Source organism: Macrotis lagotis, chromosome 1 (assembly GCF_037893015.1).
Source record: "Macrotis lagotis isolate mMagLag1 chromosome 1, bilby.v1.9.chrom.fasta, whole genome shotgun sequence".
Taxonomy (NCBI): domain Eukaryota; kingdom Metazoa; phylum Chordata; class Mammalia; order Peramelemorphia; family Peramelidae; genus Macrotis; species Macrotis lagotis.
The window spans coordinates 392046734-392064042 of record NC_133658.1 but is presented as its reverse complement, the minus strand read 5'-3'; the positions used below and the strand labels follow the sequence as shown (position 1 = coordinate 392064042).

At 37.3% G+C, this 17309-nt stretch overlaps 1 protein-coding gene across 1 annotated transcript in view; it reads right to left on the bottom strand.

Moving 5' to 3' along the window:
- The window catches only part of ADAM19 (ADAM metallopeptidase domain 19), a 132539-nt gene that overhangs the window by 31945 nt on the left and 83285 nt on the right, over positions 1-17309 (bottom strand). Inside the window, 2 exon segments of the mRNA XM_074212523.1 lie at positions 656-822; positions 7828-7899. Coding sequence (XP_074068624.1) covers positions 656-822; positions 7828-7899 — 239 coding nt within the window.

Genomic DNA, 17309 nt, shown 5'->3' with positions numbered 1-17309 from the left:
CTCCAGCCAGTTGTCTGACCTGGCCTAAACCTTGATAGTCTCTATACCCAAACAAGCCCTAGCCACCTTCAGTCCTAATGAATGGCTCTCTCCTCTTTGGACTGCCATACTTCCTTCTTTGTATTCCCAGAACATAGCACAGTGTCTACCATAGGTCCTCAGCAGAGACCTACTCCAGCCCCTTGGGGAAACCATCACCTCTCCCCAGTCTTGATCCATACTGTCCCCTGTCTTGATCCATACCATCCCCTTTAACATCTCTCAGAAAACCCAAGTGGTTAAATCATTACTCATGGTGAGATTGGACATCTGCAGTGCAAGCTGACCCTGCTCATCCTTTGTCTCTCAGAGATTCATGTAATCTTTTTTAAATGGTTGCTCATTATGGTTTACAAACTGCTTTACATTATCTTTTTGGGATCTCACGATGCTTCTAGAAAATGTTATCCCTATTTTTAGAGATAAGAAAATTGTTTCAGACAAGTTAAATGACTTGCCTAAGTTACACAGCTAGTAAGTAGTAGAGCTGGGATTAGAACCTAGGGTCTCTGTCTCCTAATCTAGTGCTCTTTCCACTTAACCATCAACAGAGGTCAGTACTTTCTTTTTTATACAGTGAAGACAATATATCTTAGCTCAGGAATAGGCCACATACGTGATCAACTGGGCATTGTCATGGTTCTTCTGTAAAAGAAGCTTGCGCCGCCAGCTGAGAAAGGACCAGAGAGTAGAATAGGGATTCTCGGAGACTTCACACATATTTCCATGAGTCCAGACTTCCAAGCCCACAAGGGCAATGCGGATATTCAGGGAGCGATAAAACTGAAAGGATAAGGGAGGGGAAAACGTATTGGTATCTCTTTTAATAGTTCAGTCATTTCAGGAGTGTCTGATTCCTTGTTAAGCCCATTTGGGAGATTCTTGGCAGAGTTATTAGAGTGGTTTACCATTTCCTTTTCCAGTTCATTTGACAAATGGAGAAACTGAGGCAAAGAAGGTAAAGTGACATGCCCAGGGTCACACAGTAAGTGTCTGAAGTTGGATTTGAATACAAGATGTGTGTTCCTGACTCCAGGCTTGGCATTCCAACTACTCTACCACCTGGCTGCCCTTGAAATCTCTTCATTTTAAAATAGCGCCACTTTAGATTCACATCATATTTTTCCTCTTGATTTAGTCAAATCATTAGTAATTATATTAGTTTTCTCAATATCTCTTAAGTTTTTTTCAGTATCTCCTGGGGCAAAAAGAAACAGGCATTAATCCCATCATTAAGATGGGGAGCTGAAAGGTTAGTGACAGAAGCAAGACTAGGATCTCAGGAAGAAGAGCCAAAAAGGTCCTCAGAGATCATCTTGTTAGTATGAAAGACATGATGATGAGAATGCGCAAGGTTAAGTAGAGCAAGATGGCAGCAAACTAGACTCAGAGAACCAACCCTGGAATCCAAACTCCATTATTTAATCCCTGACTGTTCTTTCTCAGTTGGTAATGATGAGAATTTCAAATCTGACCTCAGATAGCTATTAGTTTATGATCCTGGGCAAGTCACTTAACCCTATTTGCCTCAGTTTCCTCATCTTTAAAATGAACTGGAGAAAGAAATGGCAAACCACTTCAATAGCTTTGCCAAGAAAACCCCAAATGAGCTCACAAAGAATCAGACACGACTAAAAAAATAACTGAAAAATAATAATAACCATCTGGTAGCTCTAAAAGATAGCCCAACTTCCCACCTGCTTTCAAAACCCAAGAACAATGAATATTAAATGAAAAGCAGGAGAATCTGCCTCTTCCAGTGACCCCAGGAAAGTGTTTTTCCCATTTTTTTCCAGATGCTGTTCTTGTGTGGGTTTGGAAATTATCCCAATATTATTGTAGAATAAGCTGAGGGCAGAACAAAGGTGCTAGAATAATGACCCAGGGGATCAATTCCTCTAGTCATTCCTCTTCCAAACTTGGCAATAATAGAATTATGGCTTTCTTTCCTCTAGGTCCCGTCTTCTCTAATATCCACCAGAGAGAGTAGGCTGGGGTCCCACTCATGAATGTCATTTATTTGGGAGAAAAGTCTCACATTTGGGTCAATTTCTTTGTTTTTTTTTGCAAGGCAATGGAGTTAAGTGATCTGCCCAAGGTCACACAGCTAGGTAATGGGCAAAATTAAAAAAAAAATCAATTGTGAAAGAACAGAATGGGGTAGACAAAGCAGTTCAGCAGCTATGTTGAAAAAAAAACTGGGTTTAGCTGACCACAAACTCAATAAGAGGCCTCAAAAACTATGCCATATTAGGATACATAATAATAGAATTCTAGGGTTTAAAATGAAAGAGGTAAGGAGACACAGACAAGCAAGACAGCTTTGAAAGTTACATGTTGAATTTTATTATATACTTAAAAGGAAAAATAAGATGCTTATAATAGAGAACTAGCCTCTCTCTCATATTCAAGTCTCCTTTTCTGGTCTGCTTTATACATGGAAATACTAATTTTATTTGATGTTGGCTAAGTTCAACATTAAAAAAAATTAAGTGATATAGGCAATAGTCTTGCTATGCTCAGCCCTAGTCATCTTGGACTTCTAAACTTGTGTTTTGTTCTAGATATAAGGTATCTGGGTATCAGGAGAGATACTGACAAGCAGAATGTAACAGAGGGATCAACCAAGTACATCAGTAGGACTGGAAAATATGCTACATAAAGATATTTAGATTTTGGGGGGATTATAAATATGATTTTTCAAATATCTAAAGCAGTGTCTAAGGACTAGATTAATTCTACTTGGGCCCAGATCAGATAACTGATGGAAATTAAAGGGGAAATAAAAACCTCCAGAAAAAAACTCTCCTCAAGTGGAAAAACCAAACTCAGGAAGGAATGAGTTGCCATGTCTGGAGGTATTCAAGCAGAAACTAAATTACAAACTTTCCAGGGATGAGGCAGAAGCAATGCCTACTCTGGGAACAGCATTGATCTTTTTTTCTTTTATTAAAAAATTTATTTGAGGTTTACAGTTTTTCTCCCAATCTTACTTCCCTCCCCCTGACTCCCCCATGGAAAGCAATCTGTCAGTCTTTACTTTGTTTCCATGTTGTACATTGATCCAAACTGAGTGTGATGAGAGTTAAAAATCATATCCTTAAGGAAGAAACAAAAAGTATAAGAGATAACAAGATCGGACAGATATCTGTTTTTTTCTAAATTAAAGGGAACAGTCCTTGAACTTTGTTTAAACTCCACGGCTCTTTATCTGGGTACAGATGGCATTCTCCATTGCAGACAGCCCAAAATTGTCCCTGATTGTTGCACTGATGGAACGAGCAAGTCCATCAAGGTTGAACATCACCCCAATGTTGCTGTTAGGGTGTACAGTGTTTTTCTGGTTCTGCTCATCTCATTCAGCAACAGTTCATGCAAATCCCTCCAGGCTTCCCTGAATTCCCATCCCTCCTGGTTTCTAATAGGACAATAGTGTTCCATGACATACTGCTAAGCCATTCCCCAATTGAAGGACATTTACTTGATTTCCAATTCTTTGCTACCACAAACAGGGCTGCTATGAATATTTTTGTATAAGTGATGTTTTTACCCTTTTTCATCATCTCTTCATGGTATAGACCCAGTAGTGGTATTGCTGGATCAAAAGGTATGCTCATTTTTTTGTTGCCCTTTGGGCATAGTTCCAAATTTCTCTCCAGAAATGTTGGATGAGTTCACAGCTCCACCATCAGTGTAATAGTGCCCCAGATTTCCCACAACCCTTCCAACAATGCTCATTATCCTTTCTGGTCATATTGGCCAGTCTGAGAGGTGTGAGGTGGTACCTCAGAGAAGCTTTAATTTGCATTTCTCTAATAATTAATGATTTAGAGCAATTTTTCATATTACTATGGATTGCTTTGATCTCATCATCTGTAAATTGCCTTTGCATATCCTTTGACCATTTGTTAATTGGGGAATGGCTTTTTTTAAAATATGACTCAGTTCTCTGTATATTTTAGAAATGAGTCCTTTGTCAGAATCATTAGTTGTAAAGATTTTTTCCCAATTTACTGCATTTCTTTTGATCTTGGTTACAGTGGTTTTATGTGTACAAAAGCTTTTTAATTTAATGTAATTGAAATCATCTAGTTTGTTTTTGGTGATGTTCTCCATATCTTCCTTAGTCATAAACTGCACCCCTTTCCATAGATCTGACAGGTAAACTAGTCCTTGATCTTCTAATTTGCTTATAGTATTGTTTTTTATATCTAAATCCTGTATTCATTTTGATCTTATCTTAGTATAGGGTGTGAGGTGTTGGTCTAATCTAAGTTTCTTCCATACTAACTTCCAATTTTCCCAGCAGTTTTTATCAAAGAAAGAGTTTTTATTCCAATAGCTGGACTCTTTAGGTTTATCAAACAGCAGATTACTATAATCGTTTCCTGCTATTGCACCTAATCTATTCCACTGGTCCACCACCCTATTTCTTAGCCAATACCGACAGTTTTGATGACTGATGCTTTATAATATAATTTTAGATCCGGTAGGGCTAAACCCCCTTATTTTGCACTTTTTTTCATTAAATTCCTGGAAATTCTTGACTCCATATGAATTTACTTACAACTTTTTACAATTTTTTGGAATCTTGATTGGATAGGGCACTAAATAGGTAGTTTAGTTTTGGTAGAATTGTCATTTTTATTATATTAGCTCTACCTATTCATGAACAGTTGATATTTGTCCAGTTATTTAAATCTGATTTAATTTGTGTGAGAAGTGTTTTATAATTGTTTTCAAAAAGTTTCTGAGTCTGTCTTGGCAAATAGACTCCCAGGTATTTTATATTGTCTGATGTTACTTTGAATGTGATTTCAAGACATATATAGAAAAGTTGAGGATTTATGAGGGTTTATTTTATATCCTGCAACTTTGCTAAAATTGCTAATTGTTTCCAGTAGTTTTTTGGATGATTTCCTGGGATTCTCTAGGTAGACCATCATGTCATTGGCAAAGAGTGAGAGTTTTGTCTCTTCCTTCCCAATTCTAATTCCTTCAATTTCTTTTTCTTCTCTTTTGAAGCTAACATTTCTAATACATTGAATAGTAGTGGTGATAATGGGCATCCTTGTTTTACCCCTGATCTTATTGGGAATGCCTCTAGCCTCTCCCCATTGAATATAATGCTTGTTGATGATTTCAGATAGATACTGCTAATTATTCTAAGGAACAGTCCATTTATTCCTATACTCTCTAGTGTTTTTAATAGGAATGTATGCACAGCATTGATCTTAGTAACTTCTGAGTTTCTTTCCAAATCTAAGACCTTATAATTTCAAAAACTATAAAGTTCCACTGGGAAAGGAATAAGTGTTACCAGATAAACTTGTTTTGTCATGTAGATTTTATATGTATTATATATATAAGATTTGTTTACAAACAATAATTCTATTACTGTCAAGTTTGGAAGAGAAATGGCTAGAGGAATCAATCCCCTGGGCCATTATTCTAGTACCTTTGTTCTACCCTTGTATATATTTTGTATATACAAGATTTGGTAAATTAAATATATAATCTACCAAATCTTGTTCTTGTTCAGTAGTTTCAGTCATGTCTAACTTTTTGTGACCCCATTTGTGACCCCTAAAGGATACTGAAATGGTTTGCCATTTCTTTCTCCAGCTCATTTTGCAGATAAGGCAAACTGAGGCAAACAGGGTTAAGTGACTTGCCCAGGGTCACACAGCTAAGAAGTACATAAGGTCAGGAAGATGAGTCTTCCTGATTTTAGGTCCAGCAAAATCTTAAAAGTTGGAAAATGCCTCAGAGGTTTAAACTTCCTCCTATATCATCCCATACAAATGGTCATGTTTCCACTTGAAGACCTCTAGTAATAAAAAATTCATCATCTCCTGAGGCAACTTATTCTATTTTTTTTTTAGGTTTTTGCAAGGCAAATGGGGTTAAGTGGCTAGACCAAGGCCACACAGCTAGGTAATTATTAAGTGTCTGAGGTTGGAGTTGAACCCAGGTACTCCTGACTCCAGGGCCAGTGCTCTATCCACTGTGCCACTTAGCTGCCCCAAATTATTCTGTTTTTGAATAATTCTCATTGCTGATTTTATTTTCTTATATTAAGGGAAGAGAGAGTGTGACACAGGGAATAAATATCTGGCCTTGGGATCAAGAAAACATTGATTTAATTCTCATCTCAGACACATACTTGGCGCTGGACAAGTCACTTTGGCTTTCTATGCTTTCTTTGCTCAAAGTCAAATGGAAATAAGGAACCCTGTCAATCACCAATTGATTTAAAAAATCACATATTAACATTATCTGTTCTGTTCTTGACCCTAAAATGAAGAACTGAACATATTTTATATGTATTTTTAATTTTTAAAATTATTTCTTAACTGCATTTTAATTTGGTAAGGGCCACATGGGTTTGACACCTCTGCTCAAGGCAAATCTCTAAGACTATAACTGAAAGGGAAGGTGCCTAGAGTAGAGGGGGTTTCCTTCACTTGGGAGTACCTTATACTAATGAAATCACCAGTTTAGTCCCTATCCCATATCTATTAAGCTGAAATCTCTCTCCCTGTATCTTCCATCCTTTGCTTCTAGCCCTGCATTCTAGTGTTAAGAAAAACAAATACTTGAAGGCTCAGTGATCAGCTTCCTGGCTCTCAGTATCAAACTTTTTCTTTTCTAATCCAAATATCTCCGGGGCTTCAGATAGTTTAATAGTTCCTTCAAGTAATTGGGCCACTTTCCTCTAGACATACTCAACTTGTCAAAATGTATTGCTTATAACTGAACACAATAATCCAGATTTAGTTAAAGTTCATGTAAAAAAAATCGGGGGGTTTTCATCACATGAAACTCAATAGGAATCAATACTGTTATATAGTAACTTAAAAAGTTAATGAGTTTAGGCAAGCCTAATATACAAAACAAAAAAGGATATAAATCTATGATTTGGGGAAGTCAAAAATAGAATTTATCTATATTAAATTTAATCTTATTATATATGCTTATAACTAAACTTATAATTCAAGATATTTTTAATTGAAATTCTACTATTTAAAGTATTAACTAACCTCCATTGATTTATGTCATCTGAAGACTTAACTGTGACTCCATCCATGTCATTGTTAAAAACATTGAATAAGACCAATTCAATTGTGTAATCTTGTGGAACTCCCCAGCCCTCCCTGCTAACACTGATCTATTCATCATCACTTGTATGTGTCTATGAGTCAGTCAGTTTTAAATCTATCTATTTTATTGTCCAATCTGAATGTTTCCATCTTGCCCATTAAAATATCATGCATTATTTTGTGAAATGCCTTGTTGAAATTCTCTTCAATTATGTATTCTATTTATTTGGTATATAGTATTCTAATTATTTATTACTTTTTCTAGTAGCTGGGATAATGTTTGTCCTTCATTCTTGAAGAAGACATGACATCAGGGAGGCAATGCCATGACAAATACATGAATTAGATTTGAGTGAGGGATGCTGTACTAAATCACCAGTCTAATTTTCTCCTCCAGAGACATCTGGGTTCAGTAGCCTTGGATGTTAGGCAATCAGGGCTAAGTGACTTGCCCAAGGTCACACAGCTAGTGAGTATCAAGTGTCTGAGGCCAAATTTGAACTTCTTTTCTCTTGACTCCAAGGCCAGGGTTCTAACCACTGTGTCACCTTGTTGTCTGGTAGCTAGGTCAAAGAAATTGAGACTGGCACAGTTTTCTCTTAATGAAGATATGATGGCTCACTTCCTTTTCTAAAATTCTCTTTTACTGTCTGTTTAATAAACCATTCTACACACCTGGTCTCACCTTATCAACATAATTAGCGATCTCCATGAGTTTGTGTTTGGTGGCAACCTGGTCTCGACGGTTCTTCTGAAACTAAAGGGAACAAACAAAAAAAAAACCAGTTGATTCCTTAGAAATAGGCTCAGAATGTCTGTCCCCTTTTCCGCCTTGAACCCATAAGAACTTAACACCTTAAAAGTTCCATCTTTTACCAAACTGTGACAAGTTCATCAAACTTTCACTATAGTTCAGAGCAGGGTGAGATATATTAAATCTTGCCATTCTCAAGACTATCCAACCTGGTTAGGGTCATCTCCTCCATGTTGCTCAGGGACTATTCTCAAATACAATCATTCAAGGAAATATGCATCAGGATATTGGAAGCTTCAAAGGGAATGTGGTATATTAGGTAGAAAACCAATCTTGAAGTTGAATTCTGGACACCACAGGACATTAACAATCTCATTGATAAATTGAAGAATGTCTGAAGGAAGGCAAGCAACATGGTGAGGAGCATTTAGACAAGAGGATGTGAGGATTAAATGAAGGAATTAGGTGTGTTTAGCCTTGATAAGAGAAGACCTGGGGGTAACTTCAAGAATATGATGGGTTACCATATGGAGAAGGGATTAGATTTTCCTGTTTGACCCCAGAAGAGAAAAACAGGATCTAATTTAGGCTCAATGTCAGAAAAAAAATTTCCTAAAAATTAGAATTGTCTACAAGTAGAACAGGTTGCCTCACAAGGTAGCTGATGAGTTCCCCTCCTTGGAGATCTCCAAGCAGAGATTGGCTAATCACATTTTAGTCATAGCATGGTAGATGAGATGACTGCTAATGACCCTGCTAGCTCTCACAATTCTATGCTTCAGTGATTCTCATCTCTGACATGATGCTGGGCAAGTCACTTAATCTCTCAATGCTCTCAAGCAAGCAATGCTCTAAGACTGTAAGCATTCAGACCTTCAGCAGACCTGAAATTTAGAGAAATTGCCTCAAGGAGGTTCTGTATACCAAAGAAAGCCTAAGACAGAGGAGAGGGCAGAAGGAGGAAACAGGAGGAAGGGAGTTCAGGAGGAAGAGAAATAAGAAGAAAAGGATAAGAGCAACTAAGAAGCACAGTGGGTAGAGCAACAGGTCTGGAGTCAGAAAGACCTGAGCTCAAATCATTTAACCCTAGTGACCTCAGTTTTCTCATCTGTAAAATGAGCTGGACACAAAAATGGCAAATCACTCCATTATCTTTGCCAAGAAAACCCCAAATGGGAACACAAAGAGTTGGACTTAACTGAAAAATTAAACAACAGTAGTTGTTGTAATGATAGTAGTAGTGATGGTGGTGGTAGTTGTCATCTTAGTAGCTTAATTTTACAAAGAATTTGTTGACGAAACAGCTTGAGGTAAGAAGTAGAGGTACTATTATTCTCCTTTCACATATAAGGAAACTGAGGAATGGAGAATTTAAGTGATTTGCCCAAGGTCACAGTTTGTAAGTGGTAGATCGGGATTCTATTCAATACATTCCAAACTGCCTCAGGTAGGGTACTGAGCAGCTAGTTGTGGAAGCTATGAAGAATAATACATGATCTCCATTCCTTGGAGACTTTAAATGATATAGAGGGATGGTACATACACAAGTAATTTCAAAACAAGGAAGTTCAGTTTAACAACAGAGAGGTCTGCTATTTTCTGGGACCATGTATAAGACATGTATAAGATAAAAGACCTCTTAAGATTAGTCATTCAATGATTATTTACCTACTTCTGGTGATGTGTATGGGCACAAATAATATTGCCAGAAAGAACATGAAAGCAATGTTACAGATTAGGAAATCATTAGCAAGAAAAATATTGGGAGTATTTTTCATCCCTGCTATCAATCAAAGACCATACTTAAGAAGAAAAAAGCAGATTCAGGAATTGGACATCTGGTTAAGGAGATGGCAAATGAGAAGAGGTTTGGGATATCTACATTATAACTTTAAATATAGAAATGATGGGCTCCTAGCCAGGGATGATTTAAAAACATCAATATTTGACTGCTTTGACCAACCTAATCAAAGGGACTTTAAATTGGAAAAAAAACCCACCTAAATATTCAATAGATTACATACTATAGAGAATAACTACAGTTTGTAAATAGGAATATCAACAACGACATCCATAAATTCAATGGAGACAAAGTTTAAGAAACAAAAAAGTGATAATGACACATGATCTCAAATAATGATATACAAAATCACAAAGTAAATTTGATATCCCAGATATCTCTTATACTTGATGGGATGAAACCCAGACTGGGTCTCCAGAGCCAGATGGCTCTAGATGGCTTCCTATTTAAAAGAAAGGGAATAGGTAAATAATGGTCTGGGGATGTGTGTGTGGAGTATAATCGTATATAAAAAAAAGATTTACTAAAGATCCTTCATGACTCTACTTAAATCTTAAGACTTAAATCTTAGATAAGGCAAGTTTCCTACTTAGCAGAGAAATGACAGGATAAAATGAGACAAAAATTTTCAGACATGGTCAATATGTAGATGTAATTGACTTGATTATGCTTATTTGGTGCTTGAGGATTCTGGCTTTTATTTTAGAAAAGAGAGTTATTTTTGGAAAGGGCAAATGCATTGATAATGATAGGGGCATCAAAAAGGAAAAAGATAAAAAGAGCATTAATGAAGCATTTAAATATATATGTGTATATATATATATATATATATATATATATATACAGGATATAAGGATATAATATAAGATACAGGAACAGTCAAATATGCTTGTTGCTTGTAGTCTCTGCTGTTGAAGAGGCTGGGGCTGGTGGATCTCTTTAATTCAGCGATACTAAGCTGCAATGGGATAAGCAATCAGGTGTTCATACTAAATTCAACACCAATATGGCAAGCTTCCCAGAAACAGGTCAACAGATTGCTTTTATTTTTTAGGTTTGGTTTTTTTTTTTGCAAGGCAAATGGGGTTAAGTGGCTTGCCCAAGGCCACGCAGCTAGGTTTCTGAGGTCAAATTTGAACCCAGGTACTCCTGACTCCAGGGCCAGTGCTTTATCCACTGTGCCACCTAGCTGCCCCAACAGATTGCTTTTAGAAGGGCAGAGGAATCCAAATCAGAAAAATGGAACACATTAGAGTTCTGGTGCTGATCGTTCATGGGATTAGTCCCATGACTGGCTTTATATTTCTAGCTTAGGTAACATAAGAAGATCAAGTCTACGAAAAAATACATGTAAGAGAACAGAGCCAAATTGATAAGAACACAGACAAGCAGAATAGTTGACTACTATAGTGTTAAATTCAAGGCACTTTCAAAACTGTTAATAAAAATTTAGTTTTAAATATAATCCTCTTTTCATGTCTATCACGTTGATGATAAAAAAAAAAACAGAAGTCAAATAAAGAAGATAGACTCATGGGAAGAAATCCAAGGACTAAAGGGGAAATGTGATAAAGAATATTTGAGTGAAGATCAATACAGACAGGAAGAGAAGCAATGGTGTCAGTGGAATATATTACAGATGACCTGGACAGAAAGCAGAAATGTATTAGGACATCTTGACACACAGTCATGATATAGCAGTGACAGGGGACTTCAATTATTCAAACATCTGTTGGATCTCTCTCCCCCTCCCTCTCCCTCCTCCCTCTCTTTCCATCTCTCCTATCTCTGTTTCTATCTTTCTCTGTGCCTGTAGCTCTCTCTGTCTTTCCCCCAAAAGAACAGCTATTAACTTCTTGACTTCCTTTAAATGATCATTTCATTCATCAAAAGGTAAGGGAATTATGACTAAATTTAGTTTAAGAGAATTGGAACATTTAAGCAAAAGACTAGGGATGGAAAAATGATAGCTGTGTTGCAGAAGAATGTAATCTCCTTGAAGAAAGTTCTGGTTTTTCTTTTCTTTGTATTCTCATCACTAAGCATGGAGACTTTCCCATAGTTGACATTTTAATAAATGCTTGTTAAATTGAACGAAAGTATTTGAAGGGTGATCACATGGAAGGGGCTCTTATTTTGTCGGCATCAGAGGACATAAAGAGGAGCAGTAGGGGAAAGGTGCAGAGGTTGATTCAGGCTTATGGAAAGGAGTTATTTTCTCAAATTAGAGCTGTCTCAATGTGAAATGGACAGGTAGGGGACAATTCCTTGAAGGGAGTAGGTCTTCAAGCTTAAGCCAGGTTACCATTTGTTGGGTAGATTGTAGTCAAAATATTCAGTCAAGTAAGGTTGGGATAAGAGGTCTCTCTGGTCCTTTCAAGCTTGGTAATCCTATGATTCTATGTAGTTCCAGATGAGAGATAGACAAGGGTTATGTGATCTCAGGGGAAGAATATTCCCTTTGAGCTAGTCTCATCTTGGCAATGGAACTTCTTCCATTCAGCCTTAGTTTCTCAAGCAATGAGAGCAGCCTGATAAGCAATTCTTAGGACACAACTGTGATATAACAACAATAACAGCAACAATCAATCAATCAAGATTTAAATGCCTACTTTTGCTAGTCACTGTGCACAATGGGAACTATCGGTGACATAAAGATAAAGAGTAAATTTCACTGGTACAGGAAACTCCAAGGTAGGGAAAGTCCCTCTGCCAATTCAGGAGAGCATTTTTCCTACAACTTATCATTGTAATGAATTGCCTAGGGCCCTGAGACTTTAATTTGCTTGCTCAGGATCACAGAACTACTATATGTCCAAGATGGGATTTGTACTTAGATTATCACAGATCAAGGGCACTATTCTAGTCACTATGTAGCTGTGTGACCCTGGACAAGTAACATAACATCTCAATGACCTAGACAAGTCCCTAGGTTGCAAGGAAGGGGCCACCTGATTTGGTAGAAGGAGCAGCTCAGATCAATGAAACTACAAGTCAAATGACACCTTTTCTATTTTTGTTGAATCATTTCAGTCGTCTTATTCTTTATGACTCCATTTAGAGATTTTTAGAAGTTTGCCATTTCCTTTTCCAGTACATTTTACAGATGAGGGGACCGAGACAGTTAGTAACTTGTGCAGGGTCACACAGGTAGTAAATGTCTGAGGTCAAATTTGAACTCAGGTCTGCCGAACTTCAGATCTGGTATTCTATCCACTGTATCAACCAACTGCCCCCCCCCCCAAGCTGACTAAGAGAATCTCACAACAATAATGATTAATAAAGTGTGATTAGGTGGTGCAGGGGGTATAGCACCAGCTTGGACAAGAAGATCTGAGTTCAAATTTGGCTTCAGATGCTTACTAACTGTATGACCCTGGAGTAAGTCACTTAATATTGTTTTCTTCAGCTTTCTCATTTATAAAATGGAGAAGGAAATGACAAACCATTCCAGTATTTTTTGCCTAGAAAACCCTAAATTGGGACACAAAGAATCAGATACAATTGTAAATGACTGAAGAACAATAACAACAACTGTGTGTGGAACTGAGCACAAGGGAGACTCTGTCTCTTCCAAACTAGTTTTATTGCTAAAAAACATCATTATAAAAATAATCTTATTTCTATATTCAAGGAAGTTCCTTGACAGTTGGGGAAGTTTCTTTATGTCCTTGTAACTCCATCCACACTACTGACCCCACATTGCAGAATCCTGGCAGAGATAGTGTTATAGAAGGGGAAGGGTTAAAGGGAGACCCTTTGGGGTACTATGCCTATCACTCTTGGTTAAGAACCATTTCCATGCCTTTGCATTGGGCATCCCCATCCATGGAAAGTATTTCCTCCTTATTTCGGTCTCCAAAGTTTCCTTTTATCACCTTCCAAATGAAGTTCAGAGATCACCTTCCATGAAAAACCCTTCCTGACTTTCCATCACAATACCTTGTATGCAATTATCTTGAATTTATTGTGCATTTATTCTGAATGCATGCAGGTATATTGCTTTTATATATATATTCATATATACATGTATGTGCATGTGTTTGCATCATACATCTATCTGCTATCTATCTACTATCTATCTATCTGTTTCCCCTGATAGAAGATAAGCAACTTGTGAGGAAGAATTCTTTGTTTCCTTTGAATCCCCAGCACCTAATAATGTGCCTGACATGAAGTAGGCATTTACAATATTTATTGACTGATGTTAAACATACTTTCAAACAGATAATCTTTGATGATTTATCTATGTCAATTCCAACTTCAACCCCCCCAAAATTAATCTCTCTCTCTCTCTCTCTCTCTCTCTCTCTCTCTCTCTCTCTCTCTTTCTCTTGACCTTGAATCCCCTGAAGAATGGGAAACCCCATGAATCTTGCAGAAGAGAGAAGGGATGAGTCACCAGATTTCCCTAAAGATCTATGTCTTTCCAGAGGCAGTATATCACACTCAATTCACAACCCTGAGGATCCTGTTTCACTACCAGACTGTAAATCATGAATGAAGCAGACCTTCCCTTGTCCTTCTCTCCTCATGACTAAGTCATTAATTAGTCAGAAATATAATTTGGCCAGGGGAAGATGAGAAGAATCAAATGTGGCTGAAGGCACCTTGCTCAAGAATCTCAGTTAAAAAGAAAAAATTTTAGCCTTTGACACTTCCCTTAACATGAATCATTCAGAGCTGCAGAAGAGAATGAGGGTTGGGAAGAGCCTGAAGAAATGCAAATACACTCCTATCAAAAGATACTGCTCTGAATCATTTCCATGCTGGCAGTCTGACTCTGAGAGTGATGTCATTGCTGGTGTTAGAGGGTTCTCCTCTGGGGATAATTAAAGGGGATATGGAACTGCATGGTCTGAAGTTGGTCACAGCAATCCTAGGACTGTTATTTTCAATGCTAATTTAGTGTCTGCAATGACTGCTGCAGAATCATAACTAACAACTTTTGCATTAGAGAAAGTGGTTGAAGGAAGAAGTACACCCCAAAACTTTTGGAGGTTGCTATACTATGAAAGATTGACCATTGCAGGAAAAAGCAAGACTGGGCCCAGGGTGAATTCTTGTAGTTGTTCAGTCGTGTCCAACTCCTTGTGATCCATCCCATTATACTAGATAGTAGATACTAGAGTGGTTTGCCATATTTCCTTCTCCAGATGGAGAAACTGAGGCTAAGAGGGCAAAATTATTTGCACAGAGTCATACAGCTAGTAAGCATCTGAGGTCAGACTCCAGATCTGGCAGTCTATCCATGGGGCCACCTGACTGCACTGTAAGGATTCTAAATTCTTGAAAGAGAAGAAGGCAAGCCCTAGACATATTCTAGACATTTCTCATCCTGGAGCAAAACTTGAATGGCCCAGCTCTTGCTACTGTTCTTGACCTACCCCCCAGTTAGTGACAAAATCAAAATGGCTCCCCCAATATAAACCTTTCCAGGTCTCCAAGAGGCAAACCCAACAAGATCAGCAAACAAAGAGGGCTGAAGACTGAGCAGTTGTCTCATTTCTTTAAAACAACATTTCTGCTCCCAGAGAAACCATGGAAACTTGGGACTAGGATATGGTGGTATTCAGAGTGTTTGTCTTTTAATGCATAATAGTATTGTTTTTTCCAATCAATGACCTTATAATAGGAAAAAATAAGAAATTGGAAAAACTCCTATCAGTTCTTTTGAACCAGCAATCCCAATGTTAGGCAGATATCTTAAGGAAGTCAAGGACTGAGGGGAAGTTCCCATATATACAAAAATATTTAGAGAAGCACTTTTTGTAATAACAAAGACCTAAAAGAAAACTGGTTGACTATTGATTGGAGAATTGAGGAACAAATTGTGGTATATGGATGTGAGGGAAGATTATTGCAAACAAGGGATTTGGAGAAACTTGGGAAGTCTTGTATACATTAAAGCAGAGGGAAGTAAATCAGAAGAACAATATATACTGCTACTCTAATCATATAATAGAAAATAATAGTGAAAGACTTCAAAAGTCTGACCAAAGCAAGTGACCAACTGGGGCATCAGAGAACCGAAGATAAAACATGTCTCATGCAGAAAGGCTGTAGGTAGCAACTAGAGAAGGAGACATACAATTTCAGATGTAGCCAGTGCATAAATGATGGCTACAAGGAAGGGTTCAATTGGGGAAATGTGGGGAAATGACAAAAAAAGCATCAATAAAACATTTTTTTAAAGGAGAGAAGATGGAGAAGGGAGAAGAAAGCCAAGATTGAATTGCTTCAAATTTCAATATAAATTGAAAACAGAGAGCCTGCCAAAACATGACTCTTGGCTAGGTTGAGCTTAAAAGATGTCATCCATCTTCTTATTGGCTGATTCTTTGTTTGGTATATATCACTACAGGGCTACTTCATAATTCTGTTTTCAATCCAATTCTATTCAACAAATATTTTTTAAAGCATACTGTGTATGGAGCACTGTAGTTGAGGAACTGGGAAAAATACAAAGTTTATAGAAGAAACATATACACTTAGAATTGAGCAAAGGTAAAAATAGCAATACAATATTACCTAATCAAGGCATCAGAGTTGTGAAACAAAAGTGCTTAATAGAAGCAATCTAGGAAGTCTGCATGGAAGGGAGGGCCTTTGAGGTGTTCTTTAAAGAATAAATAAAGATGGACAGGGAAAGAGGGAGACTAGGATTCAAAGGATCATGTTACTTCAAACTGGAAGGGACCTTAGAGATCCATGAGCCCTTCCTTTTAGGCATCTAAGTGACTCAGCAGATAAAGAGTTGGACCTGCAATCAGAAAGCTTCCAGTTCAAATGCCATTTCAAATAATCATTAGCTATGCTGAAGCAAGTCATTTCATCACAGTCTACCTCAGTATCCTTATTTGCAAAATGGGGATAATAAGAGTATTTTCCTTCAGAATTAGTTGTGAGAATAAAATAAGATACTACCTGTAAAATGTTGTGCAAACTTTTAAGCTGTATATAAATAAATTATACAATTATTTTGTAAATGAGGAAGGTAATAAATATTAAAGTAACAAAAATAGGTAACTGGTTTAAATGTAAAGCTGCAGACAGAAATAAATAATGAAGTTAGAAAGAGGAACGGGAAAAATATAATAAAGTCTATTATGTCTTAAGTGTTCTCATGACATTTAGGTGGAAATGTCCTTTGGACATTTGAACATGCCCATCTGGACCTAAAAAAAGAAGTCAGGTTCAGAAATATAGCTTTGGGAGCTATCTGTATAAAAGTGTTAGTAGGCAGGGGTGAATTAAACAGCCAAGTGAGAAAGTATAGAGAGAAGAGAGAAGGCCAAAGGCAAATATTTGAGGAAGGCCTACATTAATGGGTTGGGAAGATGAAGACTCAATGAAAATTCTAATGAAATAGGAGGAGAACCAGGAGAGAATGGCTTCTCTGAAGTAAATAAAAGAGAGAAAATCCAAAAATGGGGTGGTCGAGATTATGTCAAAAGTTGGACAGATAGCAAGTGGGATAATATGGCATAGGAGATAAGAGTTCAGGATTTGGAATCATAAGGATCTGGGTTTGAATTCCTCCTCAGACACTAAGTCCCCCAACCTTTCTGTGCCTCAGTTTCTTCCTCTGTAAAATGAGGGGATGGAATTC